This window comes from Miscanthus floridulus, chromosome 16, assembly GCF_019320115.1.
Source record: "Miscanthus floridulus cultivar M001 chromosome 16, ASM1932011v1, whole genome shotgun sequence".
NCBI lineage: Eukaryota > Viridiplantae > Streptophyta > Magnoliopsida > Poales > Poaceae > Miscanthus > Miscanthus floridulus.
Window position 1 is genome coordinate 23,473,768 of NC_089595.1, and position 15,428 is coordinate 23,489,195.

Sequence of the window (15,428 nt, forward strand, 5' to 3'; positions counted from 1 at the left end):
AAAGAGGGAGTGAGAGGAATGCCAACATGAGCTCGTCGCGCTGAACGTCAGTTCACGAATAGAGCGCCAACAACATGACTTTGACACGTTTTAACGAAGTTTGGAAAATTTTACGAAGGTATCGTGACACCCAACACCACTACCACTTAAGCCATGCTCAAGTACTCGCCTAGAGGCAACCAACAGTACAAGAACATGAAGTCGGTGTTTAAACAATTTTGTTAGAATTTGAATGTCAAAACTGCATTGTCTACTATCATTTTTAGATTTAGAAAAGGGCAAGGCCCGGTTAGGACTAACAACCATTTGCGCTTTTGTCACAATTTTTAATATGTCTAAACCTTATTAATTTCATCCAATAAACATTTCATGCAATAGTCCATACTTTATACTAAACCATAGGAGCAAAACATTTAAGCACCCTTTTACTATTTTGCTCAATATAAATCACCAAAAATGGTATTTGAAACATAAGTTCAATTTCTTGTCGATTCAACGAAACATTCTAGTTTGAATTTCGGATTCGATTTTTGAGCTCCCAAAAACCCTAGTTAACAATACTCACTTCCAAAAAATTAAAGTTGTATTCTTATCTACACTATTTGCCCACCATTTTTACATAAACACTATACACAAGTTATATCTTGTTTTTGTTCGTAGAAATTGTTTCATGTGTGTTTTAACTTGTTAAAGTTCGAAAACTCGTTCGGCTTGATTTCTCCCAGGTCTTAACCTAGGCGCTAAGCAAGTTCGTAACACCAGTGGTGTTACAATGTGCGGGGTATTTATACCCGTCCATCTCGTGCAAGAGAGCTCTCTTGCCATTCATATTAGTGTCATACCCCCACTGGAGTGCAAAGGGGAGTTCATGCCTAGTGGAGTGATTGAGATTTGCTAATTGCAAGATTAAGGACTTCCTAGTGCATAGGGAGTAGCAAGTGTGCATCCACCTTGCTCATTTGGCTTGTTTAGATCAAGTCAGAGTTTGTGCTTGTTTCTCTTGGTGATCGGCATCACCTAGACGACTTTGTGGTGATCTCTTGATGGAGCTTGTGAGAGACCCAACTCATGGTGTAACAGTTGTGGGTGATTCATCATGCCGGAGTGGCGAAGAATCAACCCGTATAAAGCACTTGGTCCTTGCGTGGATCAAGGGGGAGCTATACCCTTGAGCGGGTGCTCTAACTAGGACTAGTGGGGAGTGCCGACTCTCCGATACCTCGAGTAAACACCATCATGTTTCTAACCCTTCTCCTTTACATTTGAGCATTTTACTTTCATGTATTTATATTACTAGAATTGTCGTGCTAGTACAGGGTTAGAACTAGGTTGTAAAACATTGTGTAGTCGGATAGAAAACTCTATTAGGCACAAGGGGTGAAAGGGGTGAATTGTCGTGCTAGTATAGGGTTAGAACGACTGAACGAGTACAAGTGGTTCAGAGCTCAATAAAAGGGGATCAAATTCTTGAACAAGTGAAGCACGCAAGTAGGGGGAGCAAGCTCATGAATATTTGATTAATTGCATAAGTTTTAAATTTATATATGCTTGTGTGCAAGTATTTGCTAGAACTAAGACTTGGATGATGATTCATTTAGTGGTATATATATATAGCCTAGTCTTAGTGTAGCAGGTGGTAACTAGAACCTTGTTTATAATGTTGATCTCATGTGGTATCTAGTTTCACTTGTTTCTAGCAAGGTTTGATGCTAAGGATGATTTGAAAAGTGATATACACGCTACAAAGGTACTCCCTCCGTCTCAGGATAGTAGGCGTAACTACTTTTTTTTAATTGTCCCAGGAAACAAGGCCCTGGACTCCTCGGCTCTGCATGCGCCGTTGCTCCGCATGCTTATTTAGGGCATGATTGTTTGCACTTTGGTGGGTTATCCAGGATGGAGGCCCTGTACAGGCTCTTTGCAGGCAGGATGACATTGTGCACTTGGGTATGTTTGGTTGCAACTTAGTCTAGGATACTGGATCACAATCATCTTGTTTGGTTGCCTGCTTGTACAGCTTTCATGAATGAACTGGTGATCCCAATTATGTTTGGTTTGCACGCATGGAATGAGTTGTGATCACCCATGTATCAATATGGTGAGCTTACCACCGTTTGTAGCACAACTAGAGAAAGCACATTATAGCCTTAGATTAAATTGCCTAGTCATTGCACTTGACCTTGGAGCATCAACGGAAATTAAAACGATACAAGAGTATAAGCTCGTACTTGTCTACCCCAAAGGTTTGCAGTACCTCACAAGGTCAAGGACATCAGCCCATTACATAGCAATTTGGAGTCATCACAGGCATTTCTTCCCACTGAAAACGATGAACAAGAGGAGTACCACCAACACAAAAGACTGAACCATGAAACAACAAATAAACAAGGTGTTTTGGTAACGACCGGTGCAGGATGCTTCACCAGAACTTTATCTTCTTCACAACCCTTGAACTCCATGTATGATGCTACTGCCTCTTCTTCACTAGGGAAGCTCTTATAGCAACAGTTTGCAAAACCAGTTACCCGGGCATGGCATTTAGCCCAGGTTCCATACACCCCAGGTTTCGTGCCGCGGTAGACAACATACCAAGCCATGTGTCCTTTGAAACAACAAAGACAAACGAGTACAAGATGGTTTTCAAATGAAATAGTGGGAAACAAATTGGCCTCAGATAACATTTCATCCTCGACTAACCTTGAGCTTGGAGCATAAGAAACCAATTAGAATAAGAGAAAAGTTCCAGTACCTCACAACCTCAGGGTAATCATGTTTTTGTAATCCATGGTAACATGGTAGGTTGTTATCGTCATAGGCATCACAAGAATACCAAAGTTCCAGCAACCTCAACATGTCATAGAACCAGAAACAACACATGAGTGCGGCATTGAAAAACTTCGGTTTCGATGGGACCAAATCGATGATCTACAATGTTGCACCAATGAGACTTATAAGTACACATGCCACAAATGCAACCACATTCCAACATCTAAGGTTACACTCTAGAATATCCCCTGTTGTGCCACATTTGTGCAGCCCATGCATCCCTCTGCTGTGCCCAGGTGCCATTGTCAGGGACATGGTCTGGCTGTTAGGCATTGTCATTGTTGTTAGGAGTCCAAGTGGATTTAGAAGGCACATGTTCATCCAACCCATGCCTATTGTGCAGAATACAACAAGCCAGAACAAGTTTTACTTGGGTTTTGTAAGGGTGGAAAGGTTTGTTGTCTAGTATCCTCCCCTCTCTCTCTCTCTCTCTCGCCCTTTCCTTGCATGTGGTGGTGATGGAAGAAATCGCGCCGGAGAAGACTCAAGGACAGACGCGAAGTGGAAGATCGCGATCATGAGTGCCCGAGATCAAATTTCCACAAGGTTGGGCTTCTTATTGGGAGCCCTGTGGCGGAGGCGTCGAAGCACGTCGACCGAATAATTCAATGTGACGTTTGACTAGAAAAAATTTCTTGTTGCTTCTCGAATAATTTTTCTCTATATATTTTGTTTCTCCTCATACAATTGGAAAATTAAATTCATTTTTATGATTATATAATATACTAGAAAAAATGTCCGTGCGTTGCAACGGATAGTTATTTTCGTTCTTATTAAGATGTTAACATCTTTCTCATAGTTCTTCTATCTTTGCATCCATCGACGACAATACGTATACCCTTGATGCACCTACAAACACACTATTTAGTCGTTCGCCTTCACCAGAGTAGTCATGTACGGGTAGGTCTCTATTGCGCGCGCTAGCAGCTTCATTGATGGCGGCTCAATGTTCGTCGTCTTTCTTAGCGTACAACAAATCTGCCTCTTCTTGTGTATCAGTTATTTTTTATTTATATTTAGTTGAACAGGTTTGGAACAGGAGAAAAAAAAGCAACGAAATTAGCAAAAAGAAGTCATCCGAATAGAAAAAGAGAATGGAGAAGAAATAGCATATATAGACAATGGATGGCAAGATGGATGACGACTCACGTACGGTACCCGTGTGCGTGACGGACAACTCTCTCTTGCTCCTAACAGAAATTAGAACATTCACGTGGAAAAAACAGACAAAGAAAAAGATAAAAAAACCAAAATAAAAAACCAAAAATAATAAGATAAGTTTGCCTAATTTCTGCTTGCTCCTTTTCTGTCTGGATTAGGATTAGGATTCCTATTCAACTTGCTCAGGATCCGAGAATATATTTAGAAAAGGATTCCTAGCTATCGAAGTTATTTTAAGAACATGTGCCAAGCTGTTGTCATATAAATCAAGAGAGTTTTAAAAATAGAGAGTCGGCTTCCATATTCACAGAGTTAGTTAGAGGACGATGGACCGAAGAAAATGGCCAGAAATTTTACCTCTTTATTATTAGGTATAGATGACATATATAGTGCATAAATTGCAATGTTTAGTATGGACCTTTTTTTTGTTATTTTCTTATGTCAGGAGCATCCAAGCATGGGAGGTAGACTGCATGAAAAAAATCTTAAACACAAATTTAAATAGCGGTAGATGAAGCAATTTAAATATTTCAAGGAAGTAAAATGATTCAAAATTTTGTTAATGGATCAAGGGACAAAGATATTTTTTTATAAGGTAGGGACAAAGAGATTATTCAGGTACTAAAATATAATTTTTTAGACAAGGATTTCTTTGGAACCTATGATTCTAAAAAAAACACATAGATAGGAAAAACAAAGGATTGGATCTAATGAAAATGGAAAACACAAGGAAAATTATAGAAACAACCGAACAAATGGTTAGCAAGAGACAGACACAAAGAAAAGTTTCTAGAGGTTGGGCCACTTGTTAGGAATCCTATAAAATTCTATGAAACAAGTCACTAAATAGAAATTTCATAGGAATTTAACAGCCGCGTTCATGTGTTCCAAATGGCTCTTTATTTTTTAAGGAAAAAGTTCTTAAAGATTAGAATTCTCCAAAATGCCATTGAGAATCCTACTATCCAAAGGAGTCCTAAAGGCAGTTTTTTGTGAGGTGTGCACTGACCATTCATTATATCAATTAATGAAATACGTTAGGTTCGTTTTATTGTTGAATTCCACCTTAGTAAAATGCTTGCATTGCAGGCACGTTAAAATGAAATCAGCCACCAGTAAATAGTGAATGTGGAGATTGTGTAGGACACGGGAAACAATTTATTTCTTAGATTTTACATACTGTTTTACGTCCGTGGCTACTGGCTACTTTATTTACATTGGAGTATAATCCTACACGGCTACACTCTTTTATCTTCTCTATTTCTGAGGGATTATCATCTCAGACGGTCTCCAACAACTATTACCCAAAATACAAGACTCATTCCACATTTGGGATGTTCCATATCTATTTTTTATCTTCTCCGACAACAACACCCAAAAGAGAACTCTTTATGCAAATGGATCTCCAGAAGAGATGATACTCAAATTTGAGTTATACCTCTCCTGACACCTAAAATGAGTCTTCCATAGGTACTCTGTTGGAGGCTATAGGTATTGTGTCGGAGACCTATTTTGAGTCCGTGTCTCCTGACGAGTCTCCGGTTGGAGACAGACTTACAATACAACCGTTCCTAGCTGCGTTGCAGCTGAACTGCTTCGTTCCTAGCTGCGTTGCAGCTGAACTGCTTCGTTGTCACTAAATCTCACGCTACATCACGTCAGGGGGACAGCCTTCGTCACAATGCAACCAAAGGCGTCGCAGATCGTTTGTCCAAGCTTGCAAGATCATCGGCGATCGGTCTCGTCCCAAAGATCTGATCCATCTTGAGCACACCCAGGTCACTGCAGATCCTCTCACAGAGCTGCAGACACATTTCAGGAAGCAGGATCACTTAGTCACTTGAACTGTTGATGTTTGTTCGGTTATGAAGTCATGACAGTGACAAGTGCAGCTGTTAGTAGCTGTTTTTACCTGTCTGTACAATGCAGGATCACCATGGGACTTCGTGAGCTCTACGACGTACAAAGAGGGGCTAAGCTCAAATACCTGGGATCACAAATAGCACAAATAGCACAACACTTCATTGTTAGCCGACCTGTCAGAGCCTTTTCCTGACAACAGGGGTGCAGTTTGTTGCACTTTACCTCGGTCCAGACTAGAAACGATACAGGATTCTTTTGATTCACTGATCCGTTGCAGTTTCGCGTCAACTTAAGCTGAAAAATCACACACATCAACGTTCAATGTAATGTCAGTATGTTTATAGTGTTGTGGTTGATGGAAAGTCTGTACTGACCTTACTGTGGCCTCTGTGAACATGGAAGCCCATTTCACTTGCAGAATTTTCGATCTTGTCAAACAAATCCTCAGGTGGGTGTGTTGATGTGAACCTGATCTTCCTTAGAGACACGTCCTGCAGCAAGTTAAAAAAATTACTCTGAGCTCATGAGGTAGAATTCAGTGTGTGTATCATCATTACTGGAGTTGTGAGGATGAAACTTCTTTTTTAGCCTTTCAGATTAAATTGTTTTGAGCAAGGCAATCACTGTGCTGGAAAAAAATTCCAAGATGTTTTCCATACCTCTTCCTCAAAAAAACCTGAAAGATCTAGGGATGATGCCATTCCAATCAACTGAAACGCATTGATCTGATGAGTAGTTTTATCCTCAGGTGCTTCACTGATTTTCTTTAGGTGGAAAAAAAGGGAAACCGTATGAATGATGTGTGTTTACTTTCACGACATACATACTCCTACTCTCCAGGCAGTTTGTCCATATGTATGTACCTCTTTGAAATGATGAGCTATATAAAGCTCTGAATCTTCATCATCGTTGTCGTACGGAAGAGCAGGTACATAGTCCTCCAGGAACCATTCGTGTGCCTTGATCTCTGCCATGGTGATCCGCTTCATCGGGTTGGGTTCAAGAATCCTCCGAAGAAGATTTTGTACACCAGGAGAAAGCCACTCTGGGATCTGAGTATCACCCTTAAAAATCTAGACCCAGCAAGGTAAAAAGTAGCATAATTAAAACGGTATCAGAGAAGTACTGGAACTGAACTATAAAGATCCACTTCACTTTTATCTGAATGAGTACCTTCTGATAAAGAACAACGATGTTTCGATCATCAAACGGAAGATATCCCACGAGCATTATATAAAGAATCACTCCACAAGACCAGATATCCGATAATGATCCATCGTATCCTCTGTTCTGCAGAACCTGCAGGCATTTGGCACAGGAAGTTAACAACTGTACAACAGGAATTGTTTGGCCAGGGAGTAGTCAGGCTTTCACCTCAGGGGCAATGTAATTGGGGCTACCACAGGTTGTATGCAGCAATCCATCATTCTGAAAGTAAGATATCATGCAATACGGTGAGCAATCAACTTGCGGAAATCATTTGAGAGAACCCAGTTTAAAGAACTACTACATCATACCCCAAGATGTTGCGGTAAAGCACTGAGACCAAAATCAGAGATCTTGATGTTTCCTTTTCGGTCAACAAGAACGTTCTCAGGCTGTAACAATGGAGCCGGTTAGAAAAACAAGGTCACAAAATTGATAGGAGTTGCATCACGTGAACAGAATGAGAAACATTTGGCACCTTGAGGTCTCTATGATAGACGCCCTTCTCGTGGCAATAGCTGACACCATCAATCAGCTGCTGAAAGAGCCTCCTTGCTTCTTGCTCCGGGAGTTTTCCCTTACTGGCCTGTTCAGTTGCAGCAAAGAAAGCAACAGGGGGAATCAGATGCCTATTATAGAAGTAACGGCATCGGAAAAGGAATCTATCCTGAACACGGGAGGTAGAACGAATGGATGGGAAGAATAGAAAGAGTGTCATTCGTGGGCTTACAATCCTGTCGAACAGTTCGCCCCCATTGACGAGCTCAAGCACCATGTAAATCTTGGTCTTGCTAGCAGCGATCTGAATCAGGAGGTAGTAGTAAATACATGATCAGGAACATCACCATATCATAGATTAACAAGTTGGTTTCTAAAGGCATGCGCATCAGGAAATCCCATTGGAAAACTAGAGGATTCTATTCCACTTCCGGAGGAAAGAAAAATGAGGCCACGGATGGGGTAAAGACAGGGGAACTGCTACGGCTAGTCGGCACTAAATGTCGCAGTCACCGATAGCAACGCATGGCATGCAAGCTACGGCATTGCAAGACGGGATCACAGACGAAGGCCCCATACCAGATACACTCGTTGCAAGCCGGATCATATGACTTTCTGAAAAGATCATTCTTTCCAGAAACCAACAAAGATGCAGAAACGGCCGGAGTTAAGAGATGAAATAACAAGGTAGATCTCGTTTTCATTCCGAAGCAATCGCTGTCACTGCTGACTACTGAGGCGAGGGCGCCAGGCCGTTCACCTCAGCCTCACATGCAGATGCAGGTAGAAGAAGCTGGGGGGCCGCGGCGGTAGTGGGCATCGTGGTTTTTTTTGGTATACGTAGTGGGCATCGTGTTGGGTACTTGGGTCGTGCCAATAATTGGTGGACCCGTAGCAGCGCGACATGGAGCACCGTGTCCACCAGCTCAGCTTCTTTTCTCGGAGCGACAAGCTATGGGCTAGGCCAAGGCGGACCCACATGCCTGTCTCTGCCGTGTGCATGGGTATGGGCCCATGCGTAGGGAGAATATACCAGTAGTATTATTTTGACTACTACTCCCTCCTTCCAAAATACAGTACTGCAGTAGTTAGTATTAATATTTTTGGTTTAACAAAAAAAAAATAGTTATAATACTAATAAGTATAATTAGGTTAACCATGGGATATACTTTACCAATAAATTTATTTGGTGTACTATTTCGTTGTATATGAATTAAATTCTAAAAAGATCGTATAGTTATTTTGAGACAGAGAGAGAGAGGCTTTGAAAATTTTAGTTTAAATCGAACTACTAAAATATTTGTAAATCTTGATTTATCAGTCTAGAGATGTACCTGCTCAATCTTTCGTTAATAGAGTGTACAGGTTGTGTAGTACCAATAACGTTATCCTTAAATAACTGTCAATGTTGATGTGCGTGCCACAGATTTAATTTAATTTATAGAAAATACATACAATATTTATATCTTCAAATAAATTTATTAGAAAACTAGATTTAAAGATCTTTCAAATAATACTAATTATATACCATAAATATGAATATTTTTTAATATATATTTAGTCAAAGTTGTTTATCGAGATGCGGAATCGACAGACAGAGGTACATAGGCTGAGGCATCTCGTGCACATATTTTTATTACTAAAATCAGAGGAAAATACAATTATGATGGAAACAGTTACATTTCATAGAAAAACTGATTACAATCCTAGTACAAGATAAAACGCATAGGTAAAAATATAAAATCGTGCAGGTAAGCTATACCCGCTTTGAAATGCGCAAATTTAACATATTACCTACGTTTTCCCTTGAAAATAAACAGATTTCTATGAAACTTTACAGTTTTCACGTTCCAAAATCCGTAGCGGTGAAAATGGTGCGTGTGACGGTGGTGCACCGTGCACGTGCGGTAGATCAAGACAAGTGAACCAATAGAGAGGGGGCAGCGGCAAGTGGGCAAGTTGCAGCTGTGGCCAGGCAAATCGAGGAATCACGGCCAACAGGCACTTAGGAGTATTACTTATTCAAACCGATCAAACTGCAGTTAGAAATGAGTGGAAAATTTGGAGAAGGGAATCAAGAAAGTACTAGTGAGTTTGAACACGCAACATAATCTATGGTTATCCTTGCAAGTAAAAGTAATTAATGCGGCTGCAAATTACGCGCGCATCTAGTAAATACGGAGTAGCTTCTGGAAGAAAATCCCGTTTCTTCATTCCCGGAGGAGAAACGCTCGGCTCGGAAGTGGGAACTGAACCGAATCATCTAGAGATGGAAGAAGAAAACCCGAATCGACGAGCTGAGGAGCAGGCAGGGGGTGGGAGAGGGTGACGGACGGACGGACCTCGTGGAGGCGGACGACGTTGGGGTGCGCGAGCAGCTTGAGCGTGGCGATCTCGCGGCGTATCTGGTCGTCGACGCGCTGCGACTCGACGCGGGCGCGGTCCAGGATCTTGACGGCGAACTGCGCGCCGCTGCCGCGGTGCCGCGCCTGCTTCACCTTCCCGAAGTTGCCCTCCCCGAGCGTCCGCCCGAGCTCGTACGCGCCCAGCAGCCCGCGCGCGCCGCCGCGGCTCACCATGTCCGGCGGCCGGTCGGGATCGGACTCGAGCCGCCTCCGCGGACACCTCGCCCGCCGGGATTCCTGGACCTCGATACTTCCGTCCGACGGTTGGAATACAGGGCAGGGAATCTCTGGAATGGTCGATCAGTTGATCTCTGGAATGGTGGAATACAGGGCAGGGAATCTGCCGCGCCGCGCGCCGGGCGGGTCGGAGGTCGGAGGTGGAGCCGTGGAGGGGAGGCGGGGAAGGGGATTGGGAAACGGAGACCCCATCGTACTTATAGCTCCTGCAGGTTGCAGCCGTCGTGCTCGCTCCTCTTCTCTGCGTTTTTTTTGGGGTTCCCCATCCACTCCACTTGTGCAGTTGCGCAATGTGCACCCAAGGACATGCCAATGCGGCCATGCCTCACTTCTGTATCTGAGTATTTTTCTTTTTGAAATATTATTGCATTGCAGCGCATCTCCTTATACTCCATCTGTCCAAAAATAAGTTCACATCTCATACCTAGAGGAGTCAAATATCCTCAAGTTTAACTAGACTTTTAAAAAATAATTTTTAACATTTATATCTTTAAATAGATTTACTATGAAAATATATGATGTGATTCATCTGATGATGTTTATTTGGGATCACATACGTTCACGGTGCATGTGCCCATCCACATAGGAAACTTTTCTAGACCTAATGTGCCTCTCAAACTTGGATGGAGGGAGTATTAGGGAGGATAGATAGAATCGGGCTCCACACCGTATGTACTTGGATAAGGTACTCTAACTTGTAGAGGCATGAGAAAGGTTCGTACGGTTGTGAGTGATGTAATATGAAGAAACTTTTCGCTCTTTAATATCAATATTTAGGTTTTTGCTTCATGGATAGAGGTCCTCCTGTACCCGCGCACATCGAGAGAGGCTGAGAGAGAGAGTCATTGGATTTCTAAGATTTATTGATCCAATCCCATGGTCTTATAGGCAGGTTCAATACGGTACTCCCTCTGTCAAAGAATGCAATTCTCGCATTCGAGAAACCAAATACTTTCAAATTTGACCAAACTTATACCAAAAAATATTAACACTTATGATACAAAATTAATATCATTAGATTCGTTAGGAAATATACTTTCGTAATAAATCGATTTGGAGACATAAATGTGAATACTATTCATTGTAAACTTAGTAAAAATTAAACAACTTTAGCTGGTACGGATATCATAGTTGCATTCTTTTGTGGATGGAGAGAGTAGTACGTGGAGTCTAACTTGACATGCATGTAGTAACTCCTAGTTGTCTTTTGGATTCTCCTCAAAAAAAAGTTATCTTTCGGATTGTCTCATAGTAATTGTAGGATCATTAATTGTGTATACAACAAAGGAAGATTTATGGGTTGCATGGTCTGAAAATAACAACATGTGTACTTTTCCCCAAACGGATAGTGTTTTCCTCTCACAATAAATCAGCATAATCATCAGCATAAGCCCAATGTATAAATTGTCTTGTAATCTTAAACTTTATATTCTAATGATCGTTTACCTCAAACAAATATGAATCTATTTACGTGTAGCCACATATTTGCCCTTATATGCGGCACCAGATTCCTGTAGAATGCTCAAAAACCAAAACTTGGATAAAATTATATTCCTGCGTGTGTTGAGGAAGGAACACGCTAGTGCTCCTGCCTCCTGGGTAGCCATACCAAAGCGGGCAAAGCCTCCCTTTCGCGATCCGGGGTGAGAAGGAAGGCGGAAAAGATATCAGGTGGACTGGGCCATGTTCTTTTGTAATCAGTCCGACTTTTCAATTACAGCTCTCGCGTCCGTATAAATCAGCCGAGTCCTGCCGAACGGGATCGACGTCACCGGCAGGGCCCAGCAACCGTCCAGGCCCACATACCACGTGGCCGAATCAGATGCCCCCAAGCGGGCCCTTAATAAGGACGGTGGAGAAAAAGGTGGGCTTTCCCGTGTCACCAGCAAGGCGGTCAGTCCACTCCACCCATCTCGTCACCGACTAGCCCCGGTAACGCAGGGATAAGAATGCGTGTACTGCGGGGTAGTTTAGGCAAACAAATTCCTGTGGCTGGGGATGATTACGTTTTATACCGCCGATGGATAAGAATGCGTGCACGGCCAAGCACACGTCGCAAGAGCAAGTTGCCGTGTTGTCAGCCGTTGGTGAGCTACTACTAGCCAGTTGCCGCAGCCTTTTGCATGCCTCTTCTTTGTGCTTTTAGTTTTCAAAAAGTTTCTTAAAAAGTGCTACGTTACGATACGTGTATGGAGTATTAAATGTAGACGAAAAAAAACCAATTGCACAGTTTGGTTGGAAATTACGAGACGAACGTTTTGAGCTTAATTAGTCCATGATTGAACACTAATTACCAAATAAAAACGAAAGTGCTACAGTAACCAAATTCGCGAACTAAACACGCACTTTGTCTCTGCATCTGCACAGGTTGGTCTTCGCTAAAAAAACAAGTCGAAACATTATTTCAACTATTTTATCAGGAAAGAAAAACATTATTCATCTAAAAATAAATTAAAAAATACATATTATAAAAGAAGCGAACATACATGCACCACTGGCTAGTAATCCTGCGGCCACTTGGTCGGCTCGAGATGAGCGGCGGATTAGTCTAATGGATGATGGGTCAGGGTGGTACAAGTGCTCGTACCGCTTGGTCGCCACGTAGGACGATCCACTTTAATTAGTACAATACAAGCCCTCTCTTCTATTTGCGTGCGCGCAAGTCGTGAGTCCTGACGCGTGACGCGCCATTGTGGAAATCGCGCGTCCGACAGGTAAATCAAATACCGTACCTGTCGGTACACGACAGAGTACTATTATTATCTTTTTAATTTGACCAACGATCGTGTCAGGCTCGAAGAACATCGAATAGCCGGTGAGAATCAAAAGGTGACAGAGACTCAATCAAATTTACTTCGGCCCACTTGATCAGTTCTCCAAAAGTGCACTATATAAAAAGAAGATTTCTGTTACATCAAATTTATGGTACATACATGAAGTATTAAATGTAGACGAAATTAAAAACTAATTGCATAGTTTGCTTTAACTTTGCGAGACGAATCTTTTGAGCCTAATTAGTCAATGTTTGGACAATAATTCACAAATACAAATGAAATGCTACAGTAAAGAATTGTGCACTATACAAAGTTTGCCGGTGCTGACTTTGCCGAACTAAACGCGCCCTCTGATGAATCTTGCTTCGTACGAGAACGTTTAATTCCACGTCACCTGTCAAACCTAATTTAATAAGCCAAGGTGCGTGGTTAGTTCATCCAGAAATTAAACAATATAAATCCAAGGTGCGCGGTTAGTTCATCCAGACACTAATAACACACGTGATGAGTGTAATGCTTTACGGTACCCGGTACTGAACTTGTCTTCAGGTACCATTTCAGTCCTTCGACTCGCCACTCCGGATGAGTTTTCTCCCGTCGGATGGGAGGACTCCCTACATCATTGTAAGGCGTTTTGGCTTTTCTAGATACACTGATTTTACTATATGTCTAGAGACATAATGTATATCTAGGTGTATAATAAAAATTATATATCAAGAAAAGTCGGGACGACTTACAATTTAAAAAATGAAGCGAGTAATTGCATCCACTTCTAGAATTTAAAGTGGTGGTGACTCCCATATGCGTTGTAAAACCATCTAGCTAGGACCAGCCGGCCAAGCAAGCAAGGCAATGGATCACCACTCCTCCTTGTTGGACGAAATGGTACATTGATACCTTGGGCAATTTATGGATGATTTCTAGTTGATACATATCTTGGAGTCATGTGGTTTGAGAAGGAGCCACGTCCTAATCAGGATCATGCAAGTGATGGATCAAGCAATATCGAGCTTCTCGTATTAAATGAAAGCACGCTAGAAGCGTCAGCTGACCGAGCGAGCGAGCTAGCTAGCCGTCCATACGTGCAGAACCACTACCTCCGGATCGTCGGCGACGACGAGGCAATGACGACGGTGACCATTAATTCCGTCTGATATGATTGACGTGACAGTATTTCATTACCATGCACAGTGACAGCCAGCAGTTACCGGCGGGTTAAGTTACAGTTAAACGGACGCCCATGCTAGAATCCGCGCATCAATCAAGTCTCTAAGATGTTGTCGACCAGCAGATGTTACACGGGGAAGGGGAGAGAGAATTCTTCAAGGTTTGGCGTGTCATGTCACACTGCCTATAAGGCCGGGATCAGTAGGAGCATTTCACGTCCCACTCTCTAAAGACTTAACGTGTTTTATTCTCATAAAATTTGTTTTATCTCACGGAATTTTTATCATCTCTTTTTATCTATTCTATACCATACCAGCTTATTTAATGTCATGAAAAACTCCTATTAAAATTGGCCGAAGATCCTGTCCACCAGCTTTTGGGCACACTGTATTTGTCTCGAACTGCCGAACTGGAGTTGTCGATATACAAATCATCCATGCAAGATTCAAGCACAGACAACAAGACATCTCCATTCACATGTCACTACGTACTGCTCGTAGGACTACACACATATACAGTGGGCTACTCTCGTGCTTCCTGTGCCTGTGCTAACAAGTCTCAAACTATCCTAAAGTTAACTTACTAATTTGGTGTTTATTAATACTAGTATACATTTTTTTTAGAAAATTTAGTTAAACTTATAATGGTCAAGGTTTTTTTTTACGGAGAATACCTAGTAGAATATATATTATTTTATAAAAAAAATTCAAAAATAGATGTCGTTGTTTTTTTTTTTGTAGGGAAATAGATGTCGTTGTTGTCTGCCAAGAGGTTGTTAAGCGCCTCCTTTTGCTCCTACACTGCTATGTTCAAGTCCTCTCTATCGGCCATGGCATCCATGCATGCGTGTATTGGTGAACAATCAACTATGGCACATATACTTGTCTTTTTCATGCATGTATTGGTGAACAATCAACTATGGCACATATACTTGTCTTTTTCGTTTTGCTGATAATCCATACTATTGGTTGATTTGTTGTGAGAGAAAAATACTGTTTGTTGGCTAAAAAAATATGACCTATAAGCCAAGCAAAGAGGACGACTATACGTATTTTTTGTAAAAGAACAAAAGAGAACGGGATTTGAAAATATAAGAACGGACGTTCTGCGAGACTGCGACTCAGCGCTAGCAATTCCGAAGCCCGAAGGCCGGCCTTTCCAGCCCAAGTGCGGTGACATGATGACAGGACCGACTGTACAGATTCAACCGAGCAAGCACTAGTCCAATCAGCGACGAAGCCAGCGGGGGGCTACCTGTGCTCCAGCCCCCCCTACGGCCATAATTTACATG

The 15,428-nt window shown here is 42.0% G+C and overlaps 1 protein-coding gene across 1 annotated transcript; it reads right to left on the bottom strand.

The window, feature by feature from the left end:
• Positions 1-5,122: 5,122 nt before the first annotated feature.
• LOC136512016 (CBL-interacting protein kinase 17-like) lies at positions 5,123-10,394 on the bottom strand. The gene is made up of 12 exons (XM_066506027.1): positions 9,897-10,394; positions 7,787-7,858; positions 7,535-7,642; positions 7,368-7,448; positions 7,225-7,278; positions 7,024-7,149; positions 6,714-6,923; positions 6,510-6,614; positions 6,225-6,341; positions 6,073-6,144; positions 5,900-5,974; positions 5,123-5,789 (listed from the first exon to the last, which is right to left on the bottom strand). The coding sequence occupies exons 1-12, from the start codon at positions 10,131-10,133 to the stop codon at positions 5,664-5,666; spliced, it is 1,383 nt and encodes a 460-aa protein (XP_066362124.1). The 5' UTR covers positions 10,134-10,394; the 3' UTR covers positions 5,123-5,663.
• Positions 10,395-15,428: the final 5,034 nt, after the last annotated feature.

Bases quoted from the DNA above. Each gene is read 5' to 3' on its own strand.
- LOC136512016 (XM_066506027.1), bottom strand. From the start codon at position 10,133: ATGGTGAGCCGCGGCGGCGCGCGCGGGCTGCTGGGCGCGTACGAGCTC. The intron at 6,342-6,509 runs GTATGGAAAACA...AACTTGCTGCAG, and splicing joins CAGGTTTTTTTGAGGAAGAG to GACGTGTCTCTAAGGAAGAT. The intron at 6,145-6,224 runs GTCAGTACAGAC...GTGATTTTTCAG, and splicing joins TTCACAGAGGCCACAGTAAG to CTTAAGTTGACGCGAAACTG.